The following is a 24,984-nucleotide window of genomic DNA, read 5'->3' as shown; positions in this document are numbered from 1 at the left end:
TGCAAGACTACAGCCTGTTTGAACATACAGTAAGGGAAATCTATGCATGTGCATTTGCATTTTATATGTAAATTGTCTTGTATGTCAATAAGAAGAGTACTTATTTCTTCTGAAAGTCTGTATGCATTAATGCATGACTAACAACTGAAATGCTTGATTACTCTTAGAAGTGTGATGAAATATTATTCAGCTAATTTATTTCCTCTATTAACACTAACCCAACTAAGGATGTTTAAGTGGTATTGGAACACTCTGAATCCAAATAAATATGTTTTTAAAGAGTACCCACAAGCTAAGTGTGTCATATTTTTTTAAACTCTCCCTTGCTTTGGCTCCTTTTCGTGCCAATACCACCTAACTCAGATATTTTTAAAGCATGTATCACCCTGTCATCTAAACATTCATCTTCTTTTGAAGAACTATTTCTTCTGCTGCAATTGCTGAAAAGAAAAAAATAAAATAAAAAATCAGTGCACAAGACTACCTAGCCTGAATTACATTTTCCGCCAGAAGAAGAAAACATCATTGTCTCATCACAGTTCATTTAATCTGAGAGGAAGCACAAATGACACTTCTAATTTCTGAAGGAGATGAGACTCCAAATCAAATACATCCATAGACTGATAAGTACTCCAGGGAAAATCTTGAAAACAATATGTAAATTCCTTCTGTACCATTTTCTTTATGGGCAGAGAGAAAAAATTGCTTCCCCTCACCCCCTAAGATACTATGTAACTTCACTTCAAACAAAAGAGTATTAGAAAGAGTTCCATTTTAACTGGCTATACCTTTCCAGAAAAGGTCTTAAAACTTACTAAAAAATGAAAGAAAGAAAAAGCACATCCAAATATATGCTAACATAAGTGATGTGCAATGTATTTTCTGCATTCATTGCCCAATGAATAACCTTCATACAAATCCAATATATACAACAGCACTCAGTTCAATAAGCTTGGTAGGCAATCCTGTATTAACAAAGTATACAACATTCTGGCCTCATAAAATTATTAGCTACATTAGATTATTTCTCTCTGTAAGTGAAGAAATTTCTACTTGCATACATTGCCTAGACATACAAAAAGTAAATGGAACTTTCTGAGGTGAGTACAGTACACTTCCAATGGCTACAATTCCAACCTTTTTTTCTAGCGTATCCTGTTTTTTTTTTAATTTCACAACACAAATTAAAAAATATGCAAACCCCACTGTTTTTTAAGGAGAAACACTGTTTTTCTAAATTTGAAAATTAATTTAGGGTCTGATGTAACATCCATATGTATAGAATAGTTTTCTTTCTGAAAGGCTGGAACAAATCTCTAATACACACAACAGTTTAGTGAACCATTCAGTAGATCCACGGGTTAGTTTCATGAGAGAAAGAGAGTATGACCTTTAATAAGGCTTGTTTATATTCACAGTCTGAAGATCTACAGTTGTCCATGGCCTGCAGTAAGGTAATCTGGCTGTGTACTGTCGAAGACTTCATAACCAAAGCTTTCATTGCTCTAAATAATCTGCATGACTAGTCTTTACGGTTTCAAAATTACCTTTTGAAACTTTTAAGAAGCAGGTGTATAGTTATCCAAATCCCACCAAAATATTATAGTACCTTTACTGCTGTTGAAAACTTTGAGTGAAGAATGGACCAGCACTTTGACACTTTTTGTGGCACAAAAGCAAGGTTTTCTTTAGCTTCTTCCCAGGAAAATGTGGGATGCAGCAATAAGAGGCTCTGGGAAGAAGGATTCAAAGAGGTGGCTATGTATCAGATAAAGTGGCACAGATTCACAGAACTTTGAACGAGGAGCTCTGTATTAAGAATGATTACTGGAAGAAAAATAGAGATTCATGATTCTGAGACAGTTAGGGCTATTGAGAATAGAAGGAAAGGCTACAAACACAGGCTATTCCCTCTTTTGTGTTTGTTCTGAAGTCAGAACAGTCTATTACAGCTATTATATCCATAAATAAAGAACAAGAGAGAAGTTATAGGATACAATAGAGAAGAAAATTATGGAAGCTGCAGGAAAGATAAGAATATACACTGAAGGCATGCTAGGGAAAGGTACACCTTGATCTAACACAGAAAAATAATCAAGCATAAGACCAAGAAGGAAAAAGAAATATAACACAAGACATAATATAGGATGTTAACCAATGATATTACCACAAGCGTGTTAACCTCCCTTGTTCCACCTAAACTTAAACCGAACATAATTGCTTAATCTCCTTACTATGCAGAAAGGCCTGGAGGACTTGTGTGATACAAGTTTTGGTTTGTTGTTTTTTTAAATCTTAGCCTGTAGATTCAGTCTGTTCAGCAAAAATGTTCCGACATAATAGAACTGTCACAACAACAAATTTTAGGGGTTTTTTCCTGATTAAATGGGGGGGGCGGTCTGTTTATTTCCTAACACCAGTAAATTTTTATCCTGTAAACACATACTCTTACTGGAACATGACCAAATGAAGCTTCAGATTTACTTTTTCCACTCTTAAGCTTCTGAATATCTTATTTTCAAACAAACTTTTTTAGTTCCGGTAGGAATTCTTCCACACGGTAAAGTGAAAATTAAAGCTATGTCCTCCATAAAATAGAAATGAAAAGCACCCTTATACTATCTTTTCTTTTGAAAGGGAGAAGAAAAGAAGGAAAGAAGAAGAAAGAAAAAAGAAAGAAAGAAAGAAAAAAGGGAAAAGCAAGAAAGAATGCAGTAAAAGAAAAATTTTGTAAGACTGTGAAGAAATGGATATCAATTTTCAAATTTCCACCTCCAGTCTATTCATATGCCAACTCATGTATTAGTACAGCATGACATTCCTGAATTACTAACATATTCCCTGTTAATGAAATTATTCAGATTCATGCAATAAATAACACTACAAATATGCATTACTGCAAATGTATTTCCCATCAGAGCACTCAGCATAAAGAAAACATCATGTGACAATTCTGCCTGTCAATTTTCTCAGAACTGAAGGAGAACCACAGGAGCTGTTGAATTTACTTGTTTATCTTGTTTATATCTACAGTACCAGACACCCATTCCAAGTCTTTGCATCCACATACATAGTGAAATACTGCCTCTGTTGAAATCAATGAGAGTTTTGATATTGATTTCAATGAAACCACAATTCTGGTCACTGTTTGTTTCTCTCAGGGCTTAGAAAAATTCTTAAAAAAACATCAGGCAAACTACACCACAGGGATCCAACTCATTATAGTCACTTTTCATACAGCAAAGGGAAGAAATATTTTCATTCTATGGGAAAACCGTGCTGTTTACCTAGTGCAAGAATTTTTATTGACTCAATCTGAAGCGCTCATCAACAAGTGTTCTTCTCGACAGACTTCTGATGTTACAGTAGAAAATGAGTGTATATTTTTTCATTGATTTGGTTACTAATCTCATTATGGCAACTATTTATAGACCATTTTCACTATTTTGCAAAAAAGAAAGCAAAGCACGCATGAAACGTTAGCGTATGAAACATCAGTGAAACCATTTTTACACTACTGCAATTATACGCAATTGCAAAACGACTGTGTAGCAGGAGTATTTATCACACTTCTATCCACGTATTTTTTCCTGATTTATCCCCCTACAGCTAACATGGTATAAAGACGGGCAACTACCCCAACGCACTGACTTTCTCAGTGCCTCACCATCTCTAACGCAGAGCGTAAACCACCATCCATGGCGGCGCAGGGGTGCAGCTCTTGCACACAGCACCATCCGTTGCCCGCAGATTTATGCCACGGGCTTCATTCAGCCATTACCATTGAGCAAGTTCTTCCCCGGCTGAAATGCAACCAACAATCCAGCAAGTATTTTAAAGAACTGAAGAATTCCTAGGCCTTGCGAGTACAAGAGGCTATTTCAAAGCCCAAAGGAGGTCTAATGCGCAGCTGCTCGCTTCTGTTCCTCACAGGAGGGAGAAGCCAGGGAGCCCCAGCGAGCACCCTGCCTCAGGCAGGCTGAGGGGCTCGGCTTCCCCCCCCAGCCTGCAGTAACGGCCGCCGAGGCCTCACAACCGCTCACGAAGAGGGCGGCTGCAACCGCTGCTTAACCGCGCGCCCGCCGAGGCGCTTCCCCCGCCGCCCCGGCCCCGCGCATGCGCCCCTGCTAGCGCATGCGCGCCTCCCGCCCCGCCTCGGCGGAGCGGTGCGATCCCACCCCGCCTCAGAGCCCTTCCCCGGCCCGCCCGGCCGCTGCTGCCGCCGCGCCCGGCCGGCCCGCGAGCGCGCCCCCCTTCCCGCCCGCCCACCCACCGGCCGTCGGGCAGCGCCCCTGCTTCGGGCGGGTGAGTAACGGCAGCGGCCCACGGAGCACCCGTCCTGGCGGCCCTCCCCGCGGCGCTGGGGAAGGGGCAGCGAGGAGACGGGCCGGGCCGGGCGCCGCGGCGTAGCCCTGGGGCTCCTCGGAGTCGGGCCCTCCTCGGGGGCGCTCCTCGGGGCTGGGAGAGGCGGGGAGGGCGCCCGCCCTCGCCCGCAGCCGTGGTCGGAGGGGCCGGGGCGCCCCTCGGGCGGTGCCCTCCCTCCTCCCTCCGGCGAAGGCCCCTCGCCGCGCCTCTCGCCCGCGGCGGACGCTCGGCTTCTGGCTGGGGGCTGGTGCTTGGCCGAAAGCTCCGGCGCTTGGCTCGTCAGTGGTAGGGGGAAGTGTGAACGCTCGTCATTTGGCGGCTTGCTCAGGGAAGGGGAGCAAGGCAGCGAGCTGGCTTCGCTTCCCTTTCTTACTTTACACTCTTGTCAAACAGCCTCGCTCTGCAGCCGCCTGTGCTGTGAAGTGCCCCGGGAAGCTGGTTCGCAGGTAGCTCTCGATGAGGAAGCTGGCTGAAGGTTGCTTTCTTCCTGTGGTCCGCAGCAGCTCAAAGTTAGGTGTGTGTTTCAGTGTCCTTTCAAAGCAGAACTCTGGCACGTTGAAATCAAACGCTCTTATATATTAAATATAATTTAATGCTGGAGGCTGTCTTACCACGTTTAGAGCAAAGGAAATGCAGCAGGATTGTTTTTTCTTCTTGCTGCTGTCTTTCTTAAATTCAGATCTGGTTAGCAAAAAAATCACATTCCCTGTTTTGTGAATTATACAGTTATCCATGTTAGAATTGTCATATTTCAAATACCTCTTTCTAAGTTGGGTGGACCAAAAAGAAACCTTATATTATTGGAAGTGCCTAAAAAAATATATATATATTCTAGCATGTAAGCACATCTATAAAGTGTCTGCATGCCATATGTAATGTCTTCTTCCATCTTTAATGATTTTCAAGGGCTTTTTAAAAAAGTCTTTAGAAAAAGACTTTTCCTATGCAGACACATTTTGAGAAATTTCCCAGTTTTTCTAATACTAGAAACAGTCCTGAGGCTCTCACAAGGAAGATGTGGTCAGCCTCTGTTGCTTTTTTTATTATTTGTGTCCCCCATACCAGAGTGTGCCATGTAAATGTGGTGGTTTGGACAGACTTACCAACCCTTGGGAAGTTTACTAAATCTCACCTGGTCAGTCACTTGGGAACCAAAGTAATGTTTCTGGGTGCACACCTGCACTGTAGCTCCAGAATGAAGGGCTTTGAAGGCCTAGAAGCTTTAGCTCTGTCTAGACCTGATCTGTCACTTCAGAGTTTTCAGATTCTTGGAGCTGGGAAATCTTAGGAGAAGCTAAGCTTAGAAAACTTAGCTGAGAAGCTTTGATAGTGGCCATGAGCTGCCAACCTCAGTGACTTTTGGATGACCTGACCCTTGCATCAAGAAAGTCAGATTTTCAGAGCTGTCTTCTGTATTGCACTTTCATTTGTTATGTTTAAGGAACATCAGAACAAATAAGTTACAGTATTTGCTGGCTATTACTAAAATTGATACATCTGTTTTATCTGAATATACTTTCTTTGCATTGCATATTTCTTTTTTGGAATCAGTAAAACTGGAAAAAACAACCCATGGGGCGGGGCATGGAAACTTGAGTTATCATATGACCAAAATGATCTAGAGTAATTAACCTCCCTTTTTTTTCTCTGACTAAAGAAACATCCTTGTTTTGGGAAACATGATGGGGAAAAAAAGCTCTGCTGTCCATCTACATGCTATTTTCTTCATATAGTGGAGAGAACAAACAGAAGGTTTGCCTGCAGGATAACTTAAGGGTATAAAAAGCAGCAGTAAGGGAGGAAAAAAAAAAAAGCCCATCACTGTCAAGTTTGAGCTTGAATGGGAGAGGTTATCCTTGAGACAGGCTTGCTGTCAAGTTTGGGGAGCAGTTTAGAAAATACTTCAGCTTTTCTTACAGGCACGTTTCTTCTTTTTTCATGGAGGTATTAGTTGTTTTAGGAAGAACAGCTGGAGATTTTGTACTACTGTGATGAGTTTCATACTATTTATTCCCATATTAAAAACAAATTAATTTGGAACAGAGATGGTAATAGAGGGATAAATAGATTTGCATTTATTTTGTGCTTTAAAGTCTATGTAGCAGCTTACAAACTAAAAGTAAAATAACGTAAGATTTTTTTGGAGAAGGGAGCTGAAGTTTATGCAAATATAGGTTTACCCTTTCATGGCAAAGCTTTGTGTTTTTCTGACATGTAACAAAGGAAATTGTAGCGTCCGTAATCATAAAAGGAGAAACCAAAAGACATCAATTGACTTCTGTGCTTTTGGTTTGGACCTGAAGGTAACAAACTATTCATGATTTGGAAAAGTATGTGTGGTAGTGAAGAGTACATTGACAGAGTTAACTGAAGATCCTGACTTCTTCAGGCACCTTTCAGTGGAAAATTTGCCAAAGAACTTTCCAGTACGGGGTGACTGGGTGATTAAAAAAAATAAAAAAAAAAAAATTATTTAAAAAAAATCTAGTGTAATGCATGGAGTAAAGAAAACAAATTTAATTTCACAGTAATGACCTCTGAGCTCATTTTTACCACTCAGGAGCTAGATTTACTGGTCAGATTGTGTACATTAGCTGTGAACTGAATTGATAGAAAGCAGAAATTTCTTGAAAAGGGATAGGGAGCAAAATTTAAAAAAAAAAAAAAAAGGCAATTTTATGTCCAGGATGTATGTTGAAAGTCACAATGTATTCAGATGTGTTCCCCTAATCTCAGAAAGGAAGGATGTAGTGGTGCTGAAACAGTACGGAAAAGAAACACCTCAAAAATGTTTAAATGTATCCAGTGATAGTCATACAATATACAGACTAGACAGACTAGAAATTTCTCTAAAGGAAAACTCAGAGAACCTGATAGAAGCAATTAAATTATTAGTGAAGTAGAAAATGTAAATAATAAATGTAAACAAATGCTTGCTTACTCTCCCTTCTAATTTGAGAGCTAGGGGCATCAAATTAAACTAGCGGGTGAGTTTCTAAACAGAAGGTGTTTTTTCACATTGTACAAAGAAATGACCTTTTGTTCAGGAAGTCTCTGATCCAGAAATAGCTGAAGATGCCTACTGTTCTGGTAAAGCATTGCTCTACTTTGGACCTGTTCTTTGCCCATAAGCAGAGACTGGTGAGCTAAATTAACTCATCCTTCCTTCTGAACTGTTACAGACAGATATTTTTGTTCTTTTAAAATGAATTCGCTAGGCAAGAGAAAGAGCTTGAACTACTTACATTTTTGGCTGGTATACCAACATGGGTCAAACTTGGAGTTAGAATCCAAAAGCTGCTACTAGTTAACAAGTCATCATATGAGTTAGAGTAACTGCGTGTGAGATCTTAATCTGCATAAAGCTGAAGTTATTCAGGCTGACTTTTTCCTACTAAGAAAGGGAATTGCTGTTAGGTCCAAATGCACCCAACTGTCCAAGGCAAGATACTTCATAAGTATGTGGGAATGACCTGTGTACCACACTAAATTGAAGTCAGATTCTAAAATTTGGATTTCCATGACAGAAATATAAATCACAGCTATGCTAGCTCTAATGACTGTTGAATCAGAAATGTATTCTAAGATTTTTTTCCAGTTCCAAGGACAGACATAACTTCAGGTAGCTGTTTCACATGGCATGTTTGCTCAACCTGTTTCCCCAATATTACCGTTCTGCTGTGGCACTAGTGTTGATGAGCGTAATTTATCTGTCACTGTCTCTAAAGAGTAGCTCTGAACAAGATTAAATGACATAATGCAAGCATTGCCAACCTGTAGCTCTTCAATGCAGCTTTTACAGTATAGGTGTCTATGTCAGGGCTGAATTATGTCATCATCCTTGAGACTGATGTCTCCCCAAAACACAAGCCTTTGCCATAGGTATCACTTACTTGTTCTAGAAATTTTGTACTTCGGTGCTGAGCCTCTATATAAGCATACTAGAGGTTCGTAATATTCTTTGGTAGACCAGGGTCTGTCCTGATGCTAGTCAAATTTTAGTAAGTGTGCTGCTTGTTTTTTAGTATACTTTCATGATAAATATTCCATTGAAAAAATACTTGTTGAAATAAGAACATGGAGCACTAAGATCAATTCCTGACACTTCAGAAAAAGCACTTTATGATAGTGAAATCTTGATGCAATAGAGGAGGAATTTAATAGCAGATATGTCAAGCAAAGAATAAAAAGGAACAGTTTCTTTGATATGGTATAAGAAAGCCCAAATGAAACACCTTATGAACATTCTGATTATAGACATTACAGTCATTAATTCTTTTTTACAGAAGAGATGAGATAAAATAACAGTTGCAGAAGTCATTTATCACTGGCAGTCCTGTATATTGTTTAATGAAGATCAATAGTATCTGGGTTAAATTAAACTGAATACTTTAATACACTAGCCATGTAAATAATATTGTTACTTTAAAAAAAAAAAAATCCTGACCCTTTAGAAAACTTCAGTTTGTCTAATCCAAAAATTGAGTTAAACTTGCAGGGAAGGGTAGCATGATAGACTAGAAAGAAGATTGAAAAGGTCAGGAAAAATAGTAGAACTAGTTTGAATGTATTTAAAGTTAATTTTTTATTAGAAGAAAAATGTTCTGGACTCCAAATAATCTCTTTGACAAAATTCTAAGATCTTGGGATGGATTGTGAGCTATTGAAAAAGAACCCTGTAATTTGATGTAAAGTGATGTAAAATGAGTTAACAAAAAGTCTTACATGAAGTACTATAAGTATATATGCCCTAAAAACATTTTCCTGGCTATGGTTTCGCAATCCAGTTGGGCAAAAGGAGCAGCATCATTTTTGTTCTCTTCCCTTCCCCCATATGTGCTATTAATTCTTTTGTTGGCATTAGTGCTCTGATACTCATTCACTTGAGTCAGCTCTCTAAGAAGGTGAAAGTGCATTGGGGTTTTTTTGTTGTTTATTTTTGAGATGTTAACAGGGTTTTGCCGTTGAAGTGTATGAGTGACCTTACTGTGAAAACCAGATGAATCCCAGAGGTAACTAAAAGTAGACAGCAGGATGAACAGAGTAAGGTTGGAAATGGAAGGAGAACCTCCATTTTTGGCAGTGTCATACTGCTAATCCAATTCAGGCTGTATTGTTAAAAAGCATATTCTAAAATTCCTTATCTAAAATTATCACAGCAGTAACAAATAGTGTGTTGTGACAATGGAGCTGTATGTTAATGCACGCTAACAGTAGTAAAGAACATTGGTAGCAAACTAAGGTGAGATACTTTATAAGTATTTTAAAAGGACCTGTGTGTATCCCAGTGAATTAAAGTAAGATTCTAAAATGTGGAGGTCAATGACAGACATACAAAATCTCAGCTATGCAATGTCTAATGGCTGTTGAATCAGAAATTTATTCTAAGATTTTCCAGTTTAGTGTTGTCAGTTTTATGCATAATCTTGTTCCACATAATTCTGTGGTAACCTAAATTTCGTTAATCCTTTTCTCTGGCTGTCTTGTGTTTAATGTTGAACAGGAATTAAAGTTATAAATAATGTAATCAGGCATTCCATTATACTGATTTTCTTCCCCCTACTTGCAGGGCTCAAATCTTGCTTTGAACTATTGGTCTTGTTTTGAACTTAGTCCTGGAATTCTACATGAAGTGTCACGCAGCTGTGACATTGTACTAACAGGCTGCCAGCAGCCAACTTTCTGGTTGAGGTACATCCTTAATGCTATGCTGGTTTTTGTTTACATAGTTCAGAAAATAAATTAGAATTTTAGATGTGTAAAGTTGCAAAGCATCATTGTTTTGAGTTTAATTTGTCAAACTATTTAGTCAGTGTATTGGTTAACTAAACATAAAGTGGTTGGTCCGAAGTTGGTAAATAAGCTAGTAAATGAAACCTGTGTTCTGAACATAAGCTGTACTTCTATCATATCCCATTTTGTCCTTTACTCTTCTTCTGCTGCATTATTCTCCTTTCATGGCTTCTGCTTTTTTTCTTCTATTTTCTGTGCTATTTCTATCAGACTTGTCAAAACATCATAGTTCTGAAATAATGTAACCAGAATTTCCATTTCATGGGATTTATTTGGGTTAGGAACACAAGGAAGTTCAAAAGTAAGATGTTTTGTAAAATATGTGAGTCCTTGGTGGTAAAACCTCAGAACCTGACACACATTCTCAAATGCAGAAATGTTTTTTGCTCACCCCTACAAAGGGCTGTTATTTATGCAGTCAGGGTATGCGTCACATTTGTCTCATATTATTTCTATTATGTAGAAACTTTGTGAAGCATTTTATACTGTTGAATTAGGTAATAAGAAATCTGACTTTAAAATATTTGTCTTTTGATCAGTTGCGGCCAAAATTCTTCTGTTTGGATTCTGAACTATGACATCATGGCAAGATTTCGCAGAAGAACATGCATCATTTTGTTGCTTTTTATTTTGTTTATTTGCTCCATAATGATGGCTTTGAAGACTCTGAGACCTGACAGAGCTGGCTTTGGGGATCCATTTGGACTTGGTTTGTTGCCCGAGCTTCAACAACGGACAGTGCTCTTAGACAATAAACAGAATTCACTAAATAGGGTTCAAGGAGATACTGTAACTCGTGTCAGTAATTTGCATAGTATCGCAGTTAATACTATGAAAGCATCTATGCCTCCTGTAAACAACCTGGAAGAAGAGCTGTCTTCTCCTAATTATAACTTTCACATATTCTACTATAGTTGGTTTGGGAATCCACAGTTTGATGGTAAATATATTCACTGGAACCATCCATTGTTGCCACATTGGGATCCCAAAATTGCAAACAATTATCCAAAGGGAAGGCATAATCCTCCTGAGGACATTGGGGCCAACTTTTATCCTGAACTCGGATCTTACAGTTCCAAAGACCCTTCTGTCATAGAAGCCCACATGAAACAAATGCGTTCAGCTTCAACTGGTAATGCATGTTAACGTTTCAGCATGTTGTTCATTTATCCAGCCTTAAATATGTGAACAAACACAACTGACCCATTCTTCCATTTTTCTGTGTAGTTCTGGAAATGTCTGAAACTAGTAAATGTCTTTGTATTTCTGAGTTTTAACCCCCAGCCGAAACCTACCTCTTCAAAGCTGTGTCTGATGAGTGTAACAGCACAGAAATGTAAGAACTGTATTTGTAATCCCCTAGGTGCACGTGTTTCATGACTTACTGTTAAGCACTGATAACTATGTAGAAAATACAGAAACCATTGCGAGAATATATTGTCTGTGTATTTTATTTTTGGAGATGAATGCTTCAGTTTTTAAGAACAGGTTTCAGTAAATCATGTTAACATGATTATGGAGCAGTCTGTTCAAATAGGGGTGGGTCTTTTTCTGAATTCTTTGTGTGTAATAACAATTATGAATTAATTCATATGTCAAAGAGCATGTAGGATTATAGCTTTTATACAATTTACATTTTAAGCAGTGTATTTATGGGTGTTCCCATTAGGTATGGAAATGCCTTCTTGAACTCAGGTGCGATAGTTTCATTGTAGCTAATTATAGTTTATTTCTTTGTCCAAAAGTATCTTTTTTCCAATACAAATTGATGTTCCCTTTCTCTAAATAAGATGGACTATATACATAAGAATATTCAATACATTTTTGGTGTTGTTCTTTGTTGTTGGGCTTTACGGTCCTTTTTATATTCTTCTTTAAAATAAGGAGTCATAATAGGCTAATATTAAACTCTGAACAGCTTCTGTAAATGTTCAGCAACATGAGCAGAGCTCATAGTGTTATTCAGAGAGCTAATCACCTTGAATTGAATCACTTTCATTCACATAATCATTAAGGTTTGATGTAATTGTTATATTCCCATTAGTAGTGTTTACCTGTATCATGTTGACTTCTTGGTTATTGTTTTCTCCTGGTTTTTAACCTAATCTGTATTTTATACAAGGGTTAATACAAACATAGGAAATTTCTCACCCTTTTCGGTAATAAAATAATTCCATTAACAGGAACACCAGCAACAGTGGGAAAACTGTTGCAGAGAAATCTCAGGTATTAGTTGCCAGTAAGCACTTTTTTAGCCTTATCTAAAGCAAAATAATGCATGATAGAGTGATGAAAGCAGAGAGGGCACTTGTAGCTTTAGAAGAATCTGTGAGGTTTCTCATCCTCTTAATACAAATGTCTAATAAAGCTGAACTGCTGGTGGAAAAGGCACCAAATACTAGGAAAAATACTTTGCAAAATAATGGGGTTTAGTAGCTTAAGTTAGTTTTCCATTTAAAACTTAGCAATGTGACTGAGTAGTTCATGCTTCCTGACATATTCTTTGTAACATATTACTTATATTTGTCAATAAGTGATTTTTTTTTTTTTTCTGCTGTTACTCTGACTTAAGGATTTAAGTACACTTGAATTTCTTTTCTTCTGTCTAGATTTGACCAACATAAATCATCAACTTTTTTTCCTCAGGTCATTACTTCAAATATTGCATCTTATTTTAATAAGAATTATACTTTGTTCATTTTTTGTGTACTGTGAGGTTGACTATTTACAGTTTCTTCTTTTTGTCTCTTAGCCAATGTCTAATCCATGACTGCATTTTACATTCTGGTAAATAATAATTTTTCTTCTAGCCTTTTTTGAGGCTTTATCAAGGATCTTACAAAAGGAGAAAAATGTAAGTGGTTCTTTCAGCCAATATTGTGTAATGATCAAAGGCATATAAGAGATTGGAGTGGCAGGAGTCTCGTGCAGTACTTTCTTATATTCTTCTTATATTTTACAATTCTTTACTTATTTATTTATTTCCTAATTTTTAACAGATTAATACAGTAGATTTTATTCCTCAGGTTGCTTGGTGGAATTTATTTTTTTGCACCAGCCTATTTTTGTGGAAGTCCAGTTTGGAAGTCCTTCATTTGTCTTGAATGACTCTACCCTGGTTTTAAACATGCTTATGCTATTGGTTTTGGCATCAAGTCCATCCTTTTTATACTCCTGAAGTGGTACATAACTTTATTTTGTAACCACAGGAAAGAAAATATTAAGTAGTCTTCCTCAGGGAATGACCAATGCAAATGTGAATTTAGGTTCCTTGATGAACAATTCTGTCTCCTGAACTTTTCCGTTTCCTAAAGGTATAGAAGAGGGTCTTGACAGATGTTGTACTCAAGATACCTCGAGTGTAACTTGAGTTCGTTGCTGCTGTTCTACTTGTCCTTTACACATCTTGCTTATTTGAATTCTGTCCTTTTCTTTTGTGTGAAATATACAGTGATAAAATGCAGTAAAGTATTGCATTTTTCTTCTCCTTGAGCAGACTATCTCTTGTGATAGTCTGTTATTTGTGATTTTTTTATAAAATATGGAGAAAATATGCTGAGGGTCGTTGAACTAACTTCTATGTATAGTGAGCTCAAATATCTGGTTTTGGTGTTAGAAGATGACTGTATATTGACTCTATGCTTTCTTTTTCATAATTTTGGACTTGTTTGTTTGGAAATTGTTAGTCAGAAATGTTCTAATGTTGGTAAAATGGATGGAATTTAGAGTATATACTTCCCTATCTCAGTGACCTGATTTGTGTACTTAAATCTTTAACTAATTAAAAAGACATTGACTTATTCTTCCATATGTTTTAAATAGTATTGTTAGGAAAATACTCCTACATCAGTATTTCATGTATTTCTTTCTGTTTTGTCTTCTTCCTGATATTATTTCCAGCTACACACCTAAAAGTTCTAATTTATTTATCTGACAGCATTTAATTTTAGAACGAAAGGATTTAGCCTTTCCAAAGAGGTATGTGTTCTTTTGCTTTCATGGAGAGCATCAGGAAAATTTACAGTATAGGGACATTGTATTTGTTGTCATCTTTTTTGACAAGAATAGTAACGTCCTTAAATTATTGAGAGTTACTCAAGCATTTTTTTAGGTAATAAATTTAAAACCTAATTTCACATGGTTTGTAGGGTGGATTACACCATAGTAACTGCTTTTAGCAAGAAGGAAGGTTGTGGGATTACAGTCACTGCTTTTAGTATGAAATGATTGTTTTGTAGTAGAGCCAGAGGTACAATGCAAAAATATGGTGGGGAATAAAGTTTCATAAAGTAAGAATCTCTTTTATCACATGCATAGCGCTCATCTCTTGAGTGTTCTCTAACCCTACGTATCTTGATGTTCTCTGGCTGTACTGTGGCACAGCTATAATGCCTTAGGTGGGAACATTCTCCTTCTCTTGGTACAACCTGGAGGTTAGGAGGCTGTGCTGAAAAGTGGGAAGTAATGGCTCTAAGTGTCAGGCTTGGAACACGGAGCACAAACCTGTTCCCTTGACAGATGATCTTACCACTGTTTGTTTTGTTGTCCTTTAAACGAAGAGAAAAGTTAAAATCCACTCTGAGAATACTGAGATTTTGTAATTGGTTAAAAAGTAATTTGAAGTTCTCATTTATATTATGTAGATTTCACATGAAACAATAATTATAACTCAGGACAATGTTGTTTAACATATAACGTGTATGTTATAACATGATTTAAAACTTAAGTTTTGTATTTTCAGGTGTAATAGTGCTTTCGTGGTACCCACCAGGTATGGCTGATGAAAATGGAGAACCGACTGATGATTTGGTGCCTGTTATTTTGGATTATGCACACAAATATAATCTGAAGGTAAAGTATTTTTAAGATGCATAAAATAGGACTACTTAGGACAGTAAACCTTGTTAACAGTTTACTATATTCGAATTACAGTGTAGAGCAGAGAGGCTTGTCATGTCATGGTGGCTTCTGTTTCTGTCTTCTATTACGCTGCACTTCTTTGGGGTCATAGAAGCAGATATAAGTGCCCTTTGAATTACACTGAATTTTGATAAGACCTAAGCAATATTGCCTCACAACTAAAATAAATATCACAATCTGCCTTTTTTCTGTTTTGGTTCAGATCTAAAGCTTACAGAATCTAAGGTATGGTGTTATGGATTTTTTTTTTTTTTTTTGGAAACAGTTTTTAAAATTAGACAACATGTTGTTTTCAAATGAGTCTTCGGAGTTGAGAGAAGTATTACATATTTGAAAATATTTGGAATACAATGATCTATAAACGAAGGAACTTTGAGAAAGAAGAAAGACTAACCTCATTTTTTGCATTACCGCATAACTTGCTGGCACCTGATCATAGAGGTCAGGAGCAAGCATCTGTGAGTAATAAAGAGGGATCTAGACGTTCTAGTTTGAATGAATGTCTTTATTCCAGAAGGTGTCAGGAACACTTGCCTTGGACAGTAAGGTCAAAGAGGTGCTGCTCTGACTTTAGGTTTTTCCAGGGCGTGACAGGATAGAAAGGCTAAATTACTGGCTTCCTGAAATAGGTGAAATATCAAATCAATTAAAGATTACATGGATTGATCAGTAAAATCTAAAATTGTGGTTTGATTTTGTTTATTTTTAGAGTAAAACTTGTATTTTCCCTTAGGATAAAGCATTGCCTTTTAGTCTTGCTGAGTAATAAATTTGAGTTTTTAAATTATCTAAGTTGTATATGTTTCATATCTGGAGGGTGTTGTCTGTACTGGGGACTAAAAATACAGCCTGTTCACCTGCTCTGGTTTTAGTTGGTCATGCAAGTTGCAGATTCTCAGAGAAATTTCTTGTCACTAGTAGCAACTGTAGGCTCTTTGACAAGCAGGAGGAAAGTAGGAAGGTTAAATCAGATACAGAAGTAATTTTGAAACTGTTAAAAATGCTGTGTGAATTACATTATGTGGCATAAGTTGCACATATGTAATAGTAAATTATTAAAAAGAAAAAAAAAAAGTATTATCCTTCCCCCAGATTTTCAGATCATGTGATGGAGCTTGCTCTCACCTAAAAGAACTTGTTAACATTCAAGTCTCTCAAAGGAGCCAAGGCAAAATGAAATAAGCTACCAAGGAAGATGCATGTAATAGTATGGTAATGATTGGAATATGGATGGAACTGCTGTTATTGCTTGGAATAATTACTGGAATATAGATATTAAGTATAGGTACTACCAGGGAATGTTACCTTCACAGTAATGTTTTTAAACATTCTCGCGCTAGTAAGTTAGTACAGTTAAGCATTAGGAATGTCGGTAGACCAAAACCAACATACAAAATACATTTTTATTATGTCTGCTAAATACAAGTCTGCTAAAAGATATCTCCTTTTGATTTGTCTGATTTTGATAGTTGGAAATGAAATATGAAATTATAGTGCTCTTCAACCTATCCTGTCAGTCCTAGTGATTCAGTCTAAACTGTGTTTTCCTGTAGTTTGTACCTAGTAGAGATAGATACTGGCTCTACAATGGAAATTTGCTACTCTTGCCGAGTTGTTGAAGGCTTTATTAAATGCATTCTGCTCTAAAATTGCTTCTGAAAAAGTAGTTGCTTTGATTAATGTAATATACTCTTCCACTTAATTGTATATTTGAAAACAATAGCATTTTTACATTGAAATTTCTTCACATGTATAGGTTAAATAATACCATAAGCTCCAAGCTTGAAATTCAGAGCAGTGGCAGCACATTATATTAGATTTAGTTCCAAAAGTTTACTGCTGTTGATAAATCTATAAAATCTTAAATTAAAGTTTTCATATCCCATGTCTTTTTGACACTGAAAACTCTCCTTGGAGAATTGTCTATTGCAAATTTAATACATTGTTTAGAAATTAAATATTAAAATGTTTCATTGGATAATCAGTTCTTTGACACTTGAATAGATAATATTTTATTTCAATTTTTAGTTTCTGCTGTAGTTCTTGTAAGTTTTCTGAAGCATGCTTACTACTCGCTGTAGCCTAGGAAAAACAAAAGCAGTGTTTTGTTTTAATGTACAAAACTAAATATTTACTCTATTAGCAAACTTCTTTGGATCTGAAGCTTCTAATCTTAGCAGTGCAGGAGTTGAATTAGGGTTGGATTATTCTCAAAATAGACTAACAAAAATGTTTGCTCTGTAAAGAGGAACTATATTTAATGCGACTGGTACTCGCTTCATATAATACACGGTACCCATGTATTCAATAGTATTTTATGTTTATGTTGCTCTTACTAGTTTTTTATCTTTCAGGTGACTTTTCATATTGAACCTTACAAAGATAGAGATGATCGCAGTATGTACCACAATGTCAAATACATCATAGACAAGTGAGTGCTTTCAGAATGGTTTCCTCTGGGGTTCGTTGCATGCTGGTTTAGGGGACTTCTGTATATTATCTAAAGCTTGGAAGAATATGTAAAAACATGCACCAAGACTGAAGAAAACTATAAGAAACTTTTGTTCGTATTTCAGTGGTACAAAACTCAGTCTGTTTTTTAAATACTGAAGTGTGAATTTTACACAGATACTCAAATGTCAACTGCTTTCAACATTCATTAGTATCACAAGTCATGATACTTCAGATTAAAGCAGTTAAAGTATTAGCTACATGATATATAAATTAAACATATGTTTTTTATAGTGATAAACTAGCAGGTAAAGCTTTAATGTGTTGACCTCTAATAATTTGTCAAGCTGAATTAAAATCCTGTACAGCTACTAGTTGTTTTGTTTACCAATGCTACTTATTCAGTATGAAATAAGACAGTCTTAGAGAATTGCCCTTCAGAGAAAACCAATACCTATAGTGCAGTTCGACAGTAAGTTACTAATCTGTAGTAATTTAAAGGTTCTTTGCAGATTTCTTTATTTAATATATCAGCAAATACTGGACTGAAAATGGATATGAACTGCTATGTTTTGAAGCACATGCACTGTCTTTTTAAATTAGTTTTTTAAGAAAAGTCTTCAGCTCAGATTGGGAAACAGTATTTTCCAAATGGCAAATTTTGTCTTAATGATACTTACTTGCTTTATAGATATGGAGGCCATCCAGCCTTTTACAGGCATAAGACCAGCACGGGCAGATTTCTTCCAATGTTTTATGTTTATGATTCTTACGTAACAATTCCTGAAATATGGGCGAATCTGTTAACTGTTTCTGGATCCCAGACTATTCGAAATACTCCGTATGATGCGTTATTCATTGCACTTCTTGTAGAAGAAAGACATAAGCATGACATTCACAGAAGCGGCTTTGATGGAATGTACACGTACTTTGCCACCAATGGCTTCTCCTATGGTTCATCTCATCATAATTGGGCAAGTTTAAAAGCCTTTTGTGATAGTAACAACTTAATGTTTATTCCAAGTGTGGGGCCAGGGTATATTGATACCAGTATCCGACCATGGAACAACCACAACACCCGTAATCGTGTCAATGGGAAGTACTATGAGACTGCCTTCAGTGCAGCCCTTTTGGTGCGACCAGAAATCATTTCTATTACATCTTTTAATGAATGGCATGAGGGAACTCAGATTGAAAAAGCTGTCCCCAAACGGACTGGACAGGTGGTTTACCTTGATTATAAACCGCATAAACCAAATGTTTACCTAGAGCTTACTCAGAAGTGGTCTGAGAAGTACAGAAAAGAACAAGAACAGTGGCTTATGTGAGCTGTTGCTGCTGCAGTTGTTTCCTAGTGCATTGACTACACTGAGAAAGAAATTGAGAGCTGAAAAATCTGTTATTAAATGTCTTTATTACAGATATGTTCAAATTATTATATCTTTTGAATGTATATGCACAACTACTGAATTTGAATTTTGAAGAGTAAAAAGATGATGAGAATATTGGCATCTCATCTCATTGACATTGTAGTTCAAGAATATTCAGGGAAAATGCTGGGGGTTTGGTTGGTTGGTTGGCTGGTTTTTTTAAACTTCGTAACTTGCATGCTGAGCTTCCAGAACACGTGCATGGGATAACTCTACATGACCAAAGTAGAACAAAAATTTGGCATAGTTATGCTTACTTCCTTTATTCTTGTAGTTGTGTTTCTAATCAAAGTGTTGCTGTAATCTAAATTCTTATCCTGATAGCTTCTTGCAGGATGCATGTCTGTAGTGTGTGGAATAATCTACATCTACTGTTTTTAATGCTTTGCACACAGGGAGTTCTTGACATGTGACTAGCTTGTGGTAAAAACTGAAGAGGTGTATGATGCATCACTAGTAGTTTTTGTTAAAAAAAAAAAAAAAAGTATTTGAAAGATTGAGTTCCAAAGAACTGCTGAAAGATTTCTACTTTACTTCGATTTTTTCTGTTCAGTACATGGTGCAGACTCTTGCAGATTACTGGATACTGACGAGTAACATAGTTTTTTCTATGTTACTTCGAATTTTTTAAAAAAATTGTTTGAAACTGCAAGTGGAAAAGATTTTTTTGAGGGGGAGGAAAAACCCTAAACTTGTAAAAAATATACTAAAACTTCCATTGTTATATCTTGTCTGCTAATTGACTGCAGGCACAGATCTGGTGTGTTTTTTAAAATGTTTAAAGATCATAAAGCTAATATCTTACTAGTCCTACAGTAAATATAATTTTAGGAAATGCTTTTTTGTTTCTGATTTAGGAGCAGTCTAGTTTGGTAGGAATGACAGCAACTACCCATTAGTTTAATTTGAAATCTGAGATTTCTATTTTTCATACAGTTCATCTAGTTGTTTAAGGATTCAGAATAGTAGATACTAAAATCTTGTTATCATTGAGGTAAGCTCCCTACCAACACTACCTTTATACTGTGGTGTGGCTGGAAATGAGTACTTTCAGGCTTAAGAATCTCACCTTTCAAATGTTGTGATTATTAACTGTTTTTCTTGATGAAGCTTGAAAGGATCAAGTCACATGGACGTATCTCCTCAGCAATCCTTTTTTTGGCATTTTCGTACAACTTCATAGAAAAGTCCTGAACTTTGGAATAGTAGAAATTGCAGTGTTTTGTTTATTTGCAGCAAGTGTTTAATCTGTAGCAAAGTGGCTTTTTTTAGTTGTTTTTTATATTTATATACAAGGTGCTGATCCTGTGTTTTAGTTCATATGCTGGAACCATTGTGACCACTAGAATTCCATTGATTTCAGCAGGACCCATGGAAATTACACTCTTTACTGAGTTCTCACAGTGATCTGTCCATGAAGTTGTAAGGTGAATGTGAGGACTTCCAGTTAAATAAAGACGGCAAACCAAAATAGTATGTTTTTTCCAGAAACCTTTGTCATTCCAAATAAGCATAAGCCAGTTACTACTAATGTTTTCTAGAGTCTTTCTGGTATGAAAAAGGTTTGTTTCTGTATCTTTCACTTATTTACAGTTTAATTCTCTTGTCATTCCTCTGCAGTTGTTAGAGATGAAGTGTCATATAATGCCCTCAGCTGCTTGAAAAAAATGCAGAAATTAGGTGAGAGATATATAGCCTGGTGTGTTCAAGTGCTCCTCTAGAGTTATTGGAGTCTTATTAATATCTCTTCATAATTTTTTGCATTTTCCTACTGCATTTCTGTGAAATTCTGAAAGAAATGTTTACTAAAGCTTATTTTGTTTTACTTACACTCAGGTGGATAAACTGAAGTAGATATAGGTATGACCACAGTCTGAGACCACAGTGTCTGAGACATGTGAAGCACTTGCTAGACTTTTACCACTTCCAAGTTAACCACTCACTCCCTTTATTAAGGAAACTGATTTATACATTTTACTATAAATCCCTTAAATAGCTATATATAATTTGTTTTTATAATTTGTTATGTATTTATGATTTTACAGCCCAAAGAGCCTATATATTTATTTTAAATGTGAGGGAATTATTAAATATTTGCATATATTATTAAAAATCTTCTGAAATCAAACCTTTTGAAAGGACAAGTCTCTTTGCTTAAACTGTTGTCATCCACTGTTTTTTCTCACTGTAGTTGTCTGAGCACTTTACTAGTCTTGACAACCTTGCACTCAGCTTTCAGCTCCTTACTTTCTCCCAGTGGCAATTTATTTTCTCCGTGACTTTGAAAGATGCTCCTTTTGTTGCTGTTTATAGAAACTTTTGAAATTTGTTGTAGAGTGTTGTATGACTCAAGTGAGCTATTTTGTTTAAAATATAATCTATGTTAATAGTGTAATGGATCTTCATCACTCTGAAAGACTTCTGTAATTGCTGTAAAGGTATCATTTAGTTCTTGCCATGAAGTTGTATGGGCCATCACACACTGGTGTCTAATGGTATCTTTATAAGAATTTACAGAATTTCTGTAGAAAAGAATGAAAATTAAATGCCTAGAAATTCATCGCCCCTGAGCACTTACTGTATTTTTATGTGCTTAATGTGTTTTAAAATATAAATATGCAACTCGATAAAATATTTCAGAGTTCAGAATTTAATTTGATGATCCTAAGAAGAGCTGATGGAATAGCAGCTACTAGAACTACCCTACCGACCTGCCCAATACTTTCTCTTTACTTAGAAGAAATATTAGCGCTACTTCTTGTTATAGGGGATGGAGAGTTTTGCTGATGGACTGCTGATGCAGTCATGATAGTTTTTGGAAATTTGATTAAATATAGGTCTGTGGGAGAGGATTTGTACAAATGCAAAGGAATAAGATTGTTATAACTGCACAGTTATTAGGGTGAAGGAGGGACAAGGTGAGTGTATTTAGGTGATTGCTCCAAGCTTCAGAGTTACAGGGGAAAAAAAAAAAAAAAAAAAGACTCCAATGTGCAACCAAAATTAAGAGGGAGGGAAGAATATTTATTATGAGTTTGAGATCTGAAATGGAATTTAAGTAGTATCTACATCCTATTTCACTTTGGCTTCACACCCTTATTATTTCTTGACTAATTGAAAAAAAATTATAATGATTATTTTTAATATTTTTACACTGATTAATTGCATTTGACTCATCTTGTCATAGTATGTTATAGTACGTAGAGTGATACACTACATCTATATAGATTAGGCAAGAAACACTATGGGAAGTTTTAATAGAGATCATGCCATGCTATGCCTCTGCAAATATGGAAATACCTGAAGTTATTGATCACATACTACTGACTGAGTATCCCCAGAGGGGAAATGGTTTCTGAGACAAGTAGCAAGTCTTTGTGGTAAGAGATCTTCTTTTTAAAAGAAAATCTGTAGGTTCATTTCTGCTTCTGTCAGTTGTGATCAAGTAAATTGTTTTAGTTCTGTGAGCTGTCTCAGAACTGAAGCTTAATACCTCTTCCCTGAAATAAGAATTTGTATTAAATCTTGTATAGTAGTGCATGTTTCTCAGATCTATAAACTTGTACTGAATTTTGAGGGAAAGAACACATGCATACGCTGTTACTATTTCAGTGTCAAGCTGTAGATTATTGTGAATGTAGTTTCTGTACTGACGTTCATTGTGTTTGTCTAGTGCCTTTCTTTTGAGGTGCCAATGATTTGTCCCTTAAGAGGTTGTTGAAGCAGAAGGGTCTTTGGTGAACACACTTTTATTATGAAATTTGATATGTATACACTCTGCATAGTTTGAATTAACACATTTTAACACATGGCTCTTGGGCTCTCTTGAAAACATTTAACAGGAGTGTTTTCAGCACTGTGTTGCTAGTAGGAGAATGTAACTGGGCACATGGACAAGGACATACTGTAATTTGGGGCACTTTTTTTTGTGAATCTTGTGTACCTAAAAAGAGGAAAGAAAGTATTTACAGACAAATTATTTACCACTTAATGTAAGCTGAAAATCTCTCTCCCAGTCTTAAGGTATTTTACAGGTATTAGTCCTCATCTTTCTACTTGCTTAAGATAGTGTCAATATTTCATGTCTTTTTTATCTTTTACTTTTGACCAGCATGTTAAATGTTGCATAAACTTCTAAAGCGATGGTATTTCTAAGACTTCATAGTTGTAATATTCAGTAAAGAGAATCTACAAGATTATTGGCACTGCAGAAAAGCCTGATATGAATTTGATATTGTATAGGTATGATTTTGTTGTAAATGGATAGTGTATCTTTGCTATGTATTGAACATGAATAAAAAAAAGTACATTTCTTTTAATACCCTACCTGGCTGTGGCAGAGATGCATTTGCTTACATGCATATATAAAAACAAGTATGTGTGTGTGTGTATGTCTATTGATATATATGTGCATATAACTGAAGTCATTATTTTTAAAGTACTATATCATTGTATTAAAATTACAGGCTGGATTCTGCTACTTTTAAGTAAGCAATCTTTTTAATTCCCTATGATGTTTACAAAAAACATAGTTGCTCATGTATGAATACTTTCATGAACAATAAATATATGCCCAGAAAGTGTGATTTAAATGAGTGTGTGGTAATATTTGTTTTAATAATACAAGTTTAGAAAGTGAATTTTTAGTTTTCTATTACAATATGTGTGTAGAATTTAATTAGACTGAAAACAACAGGCTTATCACAATGTTTTTAAACAGACAATACTTATGAAGTTTTTAGGCCTATTTGTATTACATGTTATTAGGCTACTAAGTGAGTTCACTAGTGCATAGTATTGCAGGTATCTTTGAGTCCTGAGGTATGACTGTATTTTGACAAATTAAAACTGAAGTTTACATTTCATACAGAAGTTTACGAGGGATAGGCGCACAAATGATTAGCCTCACAGGAGAATGGTTTACAACTGAATACTACAATGGGGTCAAAGAAGTATTTGTTGCATTCTGATAGTATGTTGTGCTGTTCAGGTATAAAAACTCTAGAAGGTAGTTGCCATTTTACTTAAATTTCACAGAAATGTGAAATTACCTTTTTGGTATTTGAAAAATACGTCTCGTTATTCCCAGCAAGCAAACTACATTGGTAAGGAAGCGATTAAAGCTAATTCACACACGTGGTCAGTACTGTGTATTTCTGTACGTGAATCAAAAGTATTTTAAATTGTTGAATAATTTCATCATTTCATATTTCCTTTGTGTATCACATTGTAAGTGACTCTTCCTTGTAGTTAAGGTAGAGTATTTTGCTCCATGATGCAAATGGTTTCCTGAAAATTTCCTGTCTCAGGAAATGCAAAAGGTAATCAACACAAGGTGTACTTGAAATTTGAACTTAGGTATGTACCTGTAATTGACACTTTAGTAGTAGACTGTGAAGTACTTCTGCATTTTAGTAGATAAAATATCTTCTAGGGTATTTCACATCACTTCATCTTAATTTAGTAGAAAGAAGAAAGAGATAACAATGAAACAGTATTTACTGCCTTTTTTGTTTATCTAATCTGATCAATTTCTATACAGTATATGGAATGTATATTCAGTAAATTCTTTGTGTGAAAGACAAGGAAGAAAGACTATGTTCATGTTTGTTTTCTTCAGCTGGGCAGTGTAGATAGAGGAAACAGTAATACAACAAAAAGCACCTATAGCTTTCATTTTTTAAACTTCATTTTAGTCACATTTAGAAAAATACTGTGAAAATAATGGAATATCCAGAAGTTTAATACAATCAAAATTTGAAAAATTAATTCCCTGACCTACTTTACTGGTAGATTTGGTGTAAAAATATCTTGTGCCTATCATAATTGTTTCAGTATTTTACAAATAGAAAGGTACAGTCTGTTACACTGGAGTCAAGAAAGAAGATATTTATGTTATACAGTGTGGTGATCTTATTGAAAGTAATGAGAAGTCTTTTTTTTTATATCAAAGCTGGCTTTAGCACATTCAAAAATGGAGACTTTTTTAAAACAAATTCTGATCTTAGAATATATGTATGCAAAT

General features: G+C 35.8%; 1 protein-coding gene across 2 annotated transcripts; it reads left to right on the top strand.

Moving 5' to 3' along the window:
• Positions 1-4,165: 4,165 nt before the first annotated feature.
• MANEA (mannosidase endo-alpha) lies at positions 4,166-23,551 on the top strand. 2 transcript variants are annotated; one of them, XM_052781486.1, is made up of 5 exons: positions 4,166-4,305; positions 10,698-11,290; positions 14,900-15,009; positions 17,433-17,509; positions 18,221-23,551. In XM_052781486.1, the coding sequence occupies exons 2-5, from the start codon at positions 10,741-10,743 to the stop codon at positions 18,855-18,857; spliced, it is 1,374 nt and encodes a 457-aa protein (XP_052637446.1). In that variant the 5' UTR covers positions 4,166-4,305; positions 10,698-10,740; the 3' UTR covers positions 18,858-23,551. The 2 variants fall into 2 exon arrangements, with proteins under 2 accessions (XP_052637446.1, XP_052637445.1); XM_052781485.1 differs by lacking the exon at positions 4,166-4,305 and adding an exon at positions 4,368-4,879.
• The last annotated feature ends 1,433 nt before the right edge of the window (positions 23,552-24,984 follow it).

The sequence above is a fragment of the Harpia harpyja genome, chromosome 3 (assembly GCF_026419915.1).
Source record: "Harpia harpyja isolate bHarHar1 chromosome 3, bHarHar1 primary haplotype, whole genome shotgun sequence".
NCBI classification, from domain to species: Eukaryota; Metazoa; Chordata; class Aves; order Accipitriformes; family Accipitridae; genus Harpia; species Harpia harpyja.
This window is presented reverse-complemented; position numbering and strand designations above follow the sequence as displayed.

Excerpts from the sequence above, each read along its gene's own strand:
- MANEA (XM_052781486.1), top strand. The coding sequence starts at position 10,741 with ATGGCAAGATTTCGCAGAAGAACATGCATCATTTTGTTGCTTTTTATT. Across the intron at positions 11,291-14,899 it reads AATGCGTTCAGCTTCAACTG|GTGTAATAGTGCTTTCGTGG; the intron begins GTAATGCATGTT and ends TTGTATTTTCAG. Across the intron at positions 15,010-17,432 it reads CACACAAATATAATCTGAAG|GTGACTTTTCATATTGAACC; the intron begins GTAAAGTATTTT and ends TTTATCTTTCAG.